Below are 8990 nucleotides of genomic sequence, written 5' to 3'. Positions count from 1 at the left end.
ACAGGAATGCTGAAAATCTTGAATATGATAAAATAAAATTGAATTGCATACATTCCTCCCATTTAAATTAGAGGGTTCACGGTCGTCTGTTTTAGATCAGACAATCATGATTTTAAACAAATTTTACTATTATTATAATTATTGTTATCAAATCTAAAAATACGAACTTGAAATTTGTACCGTCTAATCTTAATTGAACAACTATTGATCTCCTGACTACATGATGCAATCTGGATCCATGACGAGAGTATAAAAAAACAGAAAATGTAGAAGCACATCATGGTCATGAAGAGTGCTCAATAATGTGTATGTTGTATATATATAGACACTAGCTAGTAGGATATGGCTTCATACCATGTTTCATTTCCATGGCTCTATTAGTCCTCTACTTGTCCTATATTTTCTCCTTTGTCCTCTTAACCCTTATAGTACAAAAGATAAGAAAGAAGAAAAGTTACTCAACTTATAACTTACCACCTGGGCCAATAAAGCTACCTATTATAGGAAATATACACAATCTTTTAAGCTCTCAACCCCATAAAAAATTAAGAGACTTGGCCAAAAAATATGGACCCTTGATGCATCTTCAACTTGGAGAGGTTTCTACTATTATCATTTCATCACCTGAGTGTGCTAGTGAAGTAATGAAAACACATGATATTAACTTTGCATCAAGGCCTCAAATCTTAGCTACAGAAATAATGTCTTACAATACCACAAATATAGCTTTTGCACCTTATGGTAATTACTGGAGACAGCTAAGAAAAATCTGCACATTGGAGCTTTTAAGCCTTAAAAGGGTGAACTCATACAAATCAATTAGAGAAGAAGTGTTCTTCAATCTTGTCGAAAGGATTGGTTCGGAGAACGGATCTGTCGTCAACCTCACTCAAGCTGTAATTTCTTCGATATACACGATTGTTTCGAGGACCGCCTTTGGTAATGAATGCAAAGACCAAGAGAAATTTATATCAATACTGAAACAATCAATAAAGGTTGCATCAGGTTTTAACTTAGGAGATTTGTTTCCTTCTTCTAAATGGATTCAACATGTTACTGGTTTGAGGCCTAAGCTTGAGGAGTTTCATAGACAAACTGATCAGATAGTGGAAAACATTATCAATGAGCATAGAGAGGCAAAGTACACAAAAGCCAAAGATGATCAAGGTGAAGTAGAAGAAGATCTAGTAGATGTTCTCTTAAAATATGAGGATGGTAGCAACCAAGAATTTTCATTAACAAAGAGCAATATCAAGGCAATTATCATGGTAAGCATATTAACCTCTTTCAAATACTTTGAAGAAGAAAAACTTGTATACTAGAGTAAAATTTAAATGAATATTCAAAACCAGTCCATCTAATATCTTCATATAAATCTTTGAAGATGTGAATCATTTGCCTCATCATTTATGTACTCTGTAGCTATGTAAGACTGATACTTCAGATTGAAAGTGTATTTAGTGTCCAACATATGTCACTGTCTAACACTGACACACACACACACACGTAGTTAATTACATTAAATTACTTTTATTTTTTCAAATTATTACCAATGTCGACATGTCTGATGACGTCTTTGTTAGTTCTTGAGAGCTCTAAAGCATTGGACTTTGCTATCTACAAAAACATCCTTGATAAGCTTGATATATACTTTTCAGGACATTTTTGGTGCTGGAGGTGAGACATCAGCAAGCACAATAGATTGGGCCATGGCAGAAATGGTAAGAGATCCAAGAATAATGCAGAAAGCAAAAACTGAGGTGAGAGAGGTTTTCAATATGAAAGAAAAGGTTGATGAAAATTGCATCAATGAACTCAATTATTTGAAATTAGTTATCAAAGAAACCCTAAGGTTACACCCTCCGGCACCTCTTTTGCTACCAAGAGAATGTAGTAAAGGTTGTGAGATACATGGTTATCACATACCAAGTAAGAGTAAGGTGTTGATAAATGCATGGGCAATTGCAAGAGATCCAAACTACTGGATTGAACCAGAGAGGTTTTATCCTGAAAGATTCATAGACAGCACTGTTGATTATAAAGGGAATAATTTTGAGTATATACCCTTTGGTGCAGGAAGAAGAATGTGTCCAGGAAGCACATTTGGTTTGAGAAATGTTGAGGTGGCCCTTGCAATGTTGTTGTATCATTTTGATTGGAAACTTCCCTGTGGAATCACAAGTGAAGAAATGGACATGACTGAGGAATTTGGAGTCACAGTCAGAAGAAAAGATGATCTCTTATTGCTTCCTTTTGCTTATAATCCTCTGCATGTTACATGAGCTTCTTAAGAAGAAACTGAAACCTTTGGCAGTTTGCAGTTTAGTAATACTAGTAATCTATCTATTATATCTATTATATATATTTAAAATAGACTCCGCTCATCTCATACTTTTTTCTCCAGATAAACAAGCATTTCTCAATTCAGTCATAAAGCTGACGTGTACATTATCGTAGAGAGTTTTATTTTCTAAATAGTTTTTCCACAAATTATATAAAACATCCACTATCTTATACTATATCTATTATTTAAATAAGATTTCATAACTTTTACTCAAATTTTTCTAAATTAATTCCACATTATTATTTCATAACGTCACATTGTTATTTCATAATGTTTGCTCAACATCTTTCACATTAATTCCACATTACTACTCAATACGTTTTTTTGTCTGCATTAATCAACTTCACATTTTCGTCCCTACCTGCCATCTTTTCTTTTTGCCTGGATTAATATTGAACTTCTTCTGAATTGAGAGTACATATGTCTTGCTTACCCCCTAAAATATATTTCGACTATTTATATGTGTCTGTTATTGTTGGTACTTTTCTTCTATAAATTACATTGATAAAATTGAATATATATTATTGATATAACTATTATATCAATAATCAGTTGACAATTGCAACATAAAACTTCATATTGATTTTTTTAAAAAATTCACTCAAATTAAATAAATTAAAATATATCCGCGCAACGCACGGGTTAGCATCTAGTTATTATTATATACATTAAAACTAACTCCGAATTCTATTTATGACAACTCATCTTCATCTTTGCCACATCCTCTAATATTTGCCAACTCACACAAATTCTTATGTCCAAGACACTTTTTTTTCATCTTCTACTTCCATTCTATTTTGTTTCTCAAATATGTAATGCAAACATTTTCACTTGCACATTCAAGTACAATTATTCTATACGTTATTCAATATTCAATTTCAGCTCTAATTTGTCACTCAATGACTCATCAATACACTTAAAGGCTCTAATTTATCACTCTACTTACTCATCAAAATTTTCATTTCAATAAATCATACAAAAAAGAACAATTCATCCAATATCTTCATAGCATCACAATACAAGTACAACTACATACACACATCAAGATCTACCTTGTGTTTTTCAACCACTCTTTTGCACATTCTCAGTTTAAGCAACGATAACAATATTATGAAATACAATCAATCTACACCTATTGGTGTTGACATATTCTCAATTCACAAATACTTCAATAATACTGTTCATCTTTGTCAATTATTGTTCAAAATCATATATAACTATAATTGCATAGGAGGTGAGTTTTGTTTCCTATGATGTTGAATGCATCTCTCATAACATTTTTTTTATATATCTTAAACATCCACAAATTTTTCTTGCTTGTAAATTTTTGCAACCCACTCTTGAAGTTTCTTGACCGTGTCAAATAATCGTTCGAAAAATTTTATTTCATATTCTAATTATTTAGACGAAACTAGTTAAAATAATTGAAACCGTTCTCCGTCCCAAATACCATAACTACAAAATTTGGTTACATTATGTATTAAATTTTTATTTGGCTTGACAAGTTTGTATAATAATATTTTTATTATGTAAAAAATATTATTATTATTTAAGATTTTTGAACCTTAAGAAATTTCTATTTTACTTTGTAGTGTTCTTTCCATATATATATATATTTGCAAACTTGAAGAATTGTTTCAATATTTTGAATGTTATAATGAACACTTTTTAAGAAAACTACCACTCACGAATCAATCTTATGATAAATAATAAAATACACAATATTATTTAGTGCATGCTTAGAGTAACGGTGCGATTGACATAATCACCATGAACATATAAAATTGAAAATATAAAAAAGACATATATTTATAAATCTAATGTTTTAAAACTAATATCAATTATATAAAATCAAAATATATATTATTGTTAGATGTACAATAAAAAAAATACATAACTATTTAACAAATATATTATTAGAAGGAACACTTCAATGAAAACAAAAAACTTTAATAAATTAATTCCACATATGTCATAATATATTAAATCTGAGTTCCAAATTCTATCGACGATAATTCATCTATATGTACGCCAAATATTCCAAAATTTCCCAACTCACAAAAATTCTGATGTGGTACCTCATAAATCACACTACTAGCTTCTTTCATGTTTTGCTTCCATTATATTGTGTTTCACCAATATGTAAAGTAAAACAAACCCTTTCACTTGCTCATTCAAATACAACTATTTCATACATTTAACAACTTTAACTCTAATCAATACACTTAAAGGTTTTGATCACTTATCAAACTTTTCATTTCAATAACTCATGCAAAAAAGAACAATTCACTAACTATCTTCAATTAATGCATTGTTTATCACACATAAAGATTCACCATTGATTTTCAACCACTGTCTTTCATTTGGTTCAAGTAACTTACCAATGGATAAAGACATTTTAAAATGCAACAAAGTCATATTCATTTTTAACGTGTGACATATTCTTAATACACAAATGTTTTGATAACGTTTTTTCTGTTGTCATTATTATTGAAGACCATATATAGGAGACGAGTATTTTCCTAAGCTATTGAATGTCTCTTTTGTAACATTTTTTTTTCTTTTTATAATTAAAAAACGCATTTCATAAGTAAAATAAAATAAAGATGAAGAATACTAAAGATAGTTGTTTGGAAATGAATAACTTATAACAATTTCACTACTAGAAATTTTCTATGTCTTAAACATCAATAAACACTTCTTGCCTATAATTTTTGGTAACCCACTCTTGATATTTCTTGGCCATGGCAAATAATTATTTGAAAATTTCATTTCATATTCTAATTATTGATATGAAACAATAGTTAAGGTAATTGAAATTGCTCCATATCCAAAAGAGTAGATATAGAATTGGTTTGTAGTTATAGTATTAAATTGAAGTTTATATACAAATTTCACACCAACTATTATTTTGTATCAAATTTTCATTTGTTTTGAGAGTTTTGTGTAAATAACATTTCTACTATATAAAAATTATTATTATTATTATTTAAGACTTTTGAGCCTCAAGAAATTTCAATTTTGTTTTGTAGTGTTTCTTCCATATATCTATCAGCTATATTTGCATACGCCAAGAATTCTTCCAATATTTTGAATACTATTATAAACATTATTTTTAATAAACTAATGCTCATGAATGAATGATATAATATACACTAGGGCGCACATTATCACTTAATACATGTTTGAAGTGATAAAATTATAGATCTATATAGATTTTAACAAAATCTACTCTTTAAAGGTTAACCAATATTACAGTGAATATTTCAAATTCACCACAGTTCAAACATACATTTATACACAATATTAATTATTCAAAAGTTTACATTTCATTTTTACAACTTAGAGTTTATCGACAAAGTTTACTTTACAAAAATTTCGTCATCTTTACATACTTAAATTTATTAATTTTTTGAGTCATAATGAAATGTCGTTCTACTAAGAAGTAATTCTTGTGTAGACATAAGAATTTGGTCATATTATTTGGTCACACAAAAAAAAAAAATATTTCTTTTAATTATTTTAAAACTATATGTTATTTAATTATTATTTTTCTACTTTTTTTTTCTTTTATGTGTCTAAATTCTTGTGTCCACACAAGAATTCTTCTCTATTAAGTTATTATGAACCCTTAGAGTATATAAAGAAAACTTTGAGGGTCATGTGAAGTTGTTCATTTTTTATATCAAGCTGAACAATTTACTTTCGAGTTGGTATACAACGTTATACCGTATTGTCAATTACTTTGAGTAAGACGACATTAACTTTTTCTAGACTAAAACTTAGGGAGTATAATCTTTATCCTAAGAAGTTATTGGTATACACTCAGATCTAACTACTGATCAAAGTTTTATAACTCTTTGTGAATCTTTATAAATCTGTATTCACATTTTCATTGAAATGAACTATCTTATTTAACTGTACACATGATTAGTCTGATGTTAACCAACTTTATACATAAAATAATTTTCATGATTAATTTATAAAATTGAAAATGTCAAAAAGTACATAAATTTAAAAAATATAATGTTTACAAACTAATATAAATCATATAAAATGAAGAACATATTATAGTTAAATATACAACTTTTATGATAAATAAATGTTGAACTTTAACAAATATATCATTAGAAGGAACACTTCTAAGAAAACAAAAAGCTCGAATAAACTAATTCTAAGTAAAATAATGTTAAAGATAAGGACTTCATCACTAAAGTTACAAAATCTTATCAACAGTATCATACTTTTAATATATGTTGCATGGATTGTATTAATCAAGAAGATTTTACATTTTCCTTTTAAATAAAGCAAAATTAGACTATATCGTATTCAAAAATATATTTACCTCTTAACACATAAATGTTTAAATATATTCTACTCTAAAATAAAAACATTACTTTTAATTTACATATTATTATTTTATATTTAATAGTATATTAAATTCTATTGTGCAACGCACAAGTTAACATCTAGTTATAACTTATAGATAAGTGGGATATATTTGGTTAAATGAGTTAAAATAAATGAAAATTGGAGGATTAGAAAGACTGTACTTGTGATACTATTACATTTCCTAGATTGTAATTTAGTCTGTACAATTTTCATTCGTTTTTAATTTAATATGTTAATTAATTACTGGTTTCAAATAATTATTCACATCAAAAGTTGTAATTGAGTCATGGTGTGATCCTAAGGTTGTGACCACTATATAAATAAACTATAATGTTGTGCTATGTTTTGTACCTCATTTATCATTTTCTTCATATGAAGTAAAAGATAAAGCCCAGCCTTTACTCTTTGTGGATAGTCTTATAAACTGATGAAAGATGAAAGATGTAAATTGAGCACAGGGTTAAAGATAGATGTGAGTTATTGACTTTGAAAATGTTTTACACTGTATATTGTAATACTTTAAATTTTTTTTTAATAAATGATAAATTAAATATGAATTTTTAAACTTTTTATGCTTCAAAATCATATTTAATTTATTGTTTATTAAAAAATTATAATTTTTTGTAAGAATTTTTTTAGAATACTTTAAACATTAATGAAAAAAATATTCAGAAATTCGAAGCATTGACAATAATTAGATTAAAATATGGAACTAAAAATAAAAATAAAATTTTTTAAGAGATTAAAAATTGATGAATTTTTTTTATAAAAATTAAAAAAAAAATTGTGAGATTTTATAGGAATAAAAAATTACTTAAGCTTTTTTTATTTACATCCAATGGATTATATTTATATTTATATGTATTTATTATAAACTTATATTACAGATAGCTTTATTAAATATTATTATAATAGTTCTACAAATAATTTAACTCATCAAGAAACAATTTTTTTCTAAAATGGTGTTTTTATATAATTTAAAATAAACTGTTTTTATCATTTACAAAATAAATAATTTCTGAAAGTAAATTTAATTATTATTGTAAGAAACTCAAAAAAAAAATTTACTTCCATTTTTTGGTAATAAATTGATTTTTCTAGTAATCTAATTGCTAAATAAAATTTAAAAATTATTTATTTAAATATTTAATTAATAATACTGGTGGTGGTTGGAAGTGACCGGTCGTCGTCGGAGTTCCGTCGATGACCACCAAAAATCTCACCAGAAATTTCACTGTCGACCACTGTGTGTCGCCGAAGCTCCGCCGTTGTTGACCACTGTGTGTCGCCGAAGCTCCGCTGTGGAAAACCACCACCAACCAAACGACATATTATTTAGTTAAAAGTAAATAAATAACAATATTTACATTATTACATTTATTTAAAAAATTATTAAAATAAATTTTTTTTCCTTAAAAACATAAAAGAAAACTGTTTTTTTCCTGTGAAAACAAACTGTTTTTGAAAATATTTTTTCAAAATAATAATTAAAAACACATTTTCTAAATTAATATAAAAACATTATTTTTCCTTAAAAAAATAATAAACTGATTTTTTCAATTAATATTAAAAACAAGAGTGAGTGAGGAGGAGAGGCAATATTTTAAATTATATTAGATTGTGACCTTGTAATATAATGATGCAAAATTATTTATAATGATCTAATCTCTTTATCGAAAAATTTATTTATTTATAATGATAAAATGAAGTTATTACGTAAATAGCAAGAAATTGAAATATTATAATACTTTTACAAATACGATTAATCAATTTATATGTTTTTTCTTGTCAACATATGTTAGCATAACATATAAAAATATAAAATCAATTCTATTGTTAATTTAAATTGTGAAAATAGAAATGTGTTATGATATATTTTGTTTTTGAATGTAGATAAGTGTATCATTTCTTAACTATATCTTATGTAAATAATTGGGACTCAATTAGAAGACTTTAGAGATATAGTTACTTTGGGTAGTTACTTTTCAGTTAGTTAGTTATAACTATTTTTGTTTGTTAGTTATAAATGGTAACTAACTAGTATATAAGTCAAAGTAAGCAATACATATAAAAGTAGCAAGCTGCAGTTTAGCAACAGAAGTAGAAAACTGCAGTACACAAGTGCATTAAACATTGTAATAATTTCATCTCAATATAGTGATAATTCGAAGTGGGATCCAGTCCCCCAGACGTAGGAGTTCATCTCAGAACTGAATTAACAATTGTGTGTATTCATTTTAGAATTTAAAGGTTA

At 26.9% G+C, this 8990-nt stretch overlaps 1 protein-coding gene across 2 annotated transcripts; it reads left to right on the top strand.

The window, feature by feature from the left end:
- The first annotated feature begins 297 nt into the window (after positions 1 to 297).
- Positions 298 to 2373, top strand: LOC101494712 (cytochrome P450 71D9-like). Of its 2 annotated transcripts, XM_012717528.3 has the most exons (3): positions 298 to 1268; positions 1659 to 1760; positions 2077 to 2258. In XM_012717528.3, the coding sequence occupies exons 1-3, from the start codon at positions 369 to 371 to the stop codon at positions 2110 to 2112; spliced, it is 1038 nt and encodes a 345-aa protein (XP_012572982.1). In that variant the 5' UTR covers positions 298 to 368; the 3' UTR covers positions 2113 to 2258. The 2 variants fall into 2 exon arrangements, with proteins under 2 accessions (XP_012572982.1, XP_004506715.1); XM_004506658.4 differs by having other exon boundaries at positions 1659 to 2373.
- The last annotated feature ends 6617 nt before the right edge of the window (positions 2374 to 8990 follow it).

Source organism: Cicer arietinum, chromosome 5 (genome assembly GCF_000331145.2).
Source record: "Cicer arietinum cultivar CDC Frontier isolate Library 1 chromosome 5, Cicar.CDCFrontier_v2.0, whole genome shotgun sequence".
Taxonomy (NCBI): domain Eukaryota; kingdom Viridiplantae; phylum Streptophyta; class Magnoliopsida; order Fabales; family Fabaceae; genus Cicer; species Cicer arietinum.
Note: the sequence above shows the minus strand (reverse complement) of the source record. Positions and strands in the feature narration are given on the sequence as shown.

What these genes read in the sequence shown, in the direction of transcription:
- LOC101494712 (XM_004506658.4), top strand. Translation starts at nt 369, where the DNA reads ATGGCTCTATTAGTCCTCTACTTGTCCTATATTTTCTCCTTTGTCCTC. An exon ending in ATATCAAGGCAATTATCATG is followed by an intron (nt 1,269 to 1,658) that starts GTAAGCATATTA and finishes TATACTTTTCAG; the next exon opens with GACATTTTTGGTGCTGGAGG.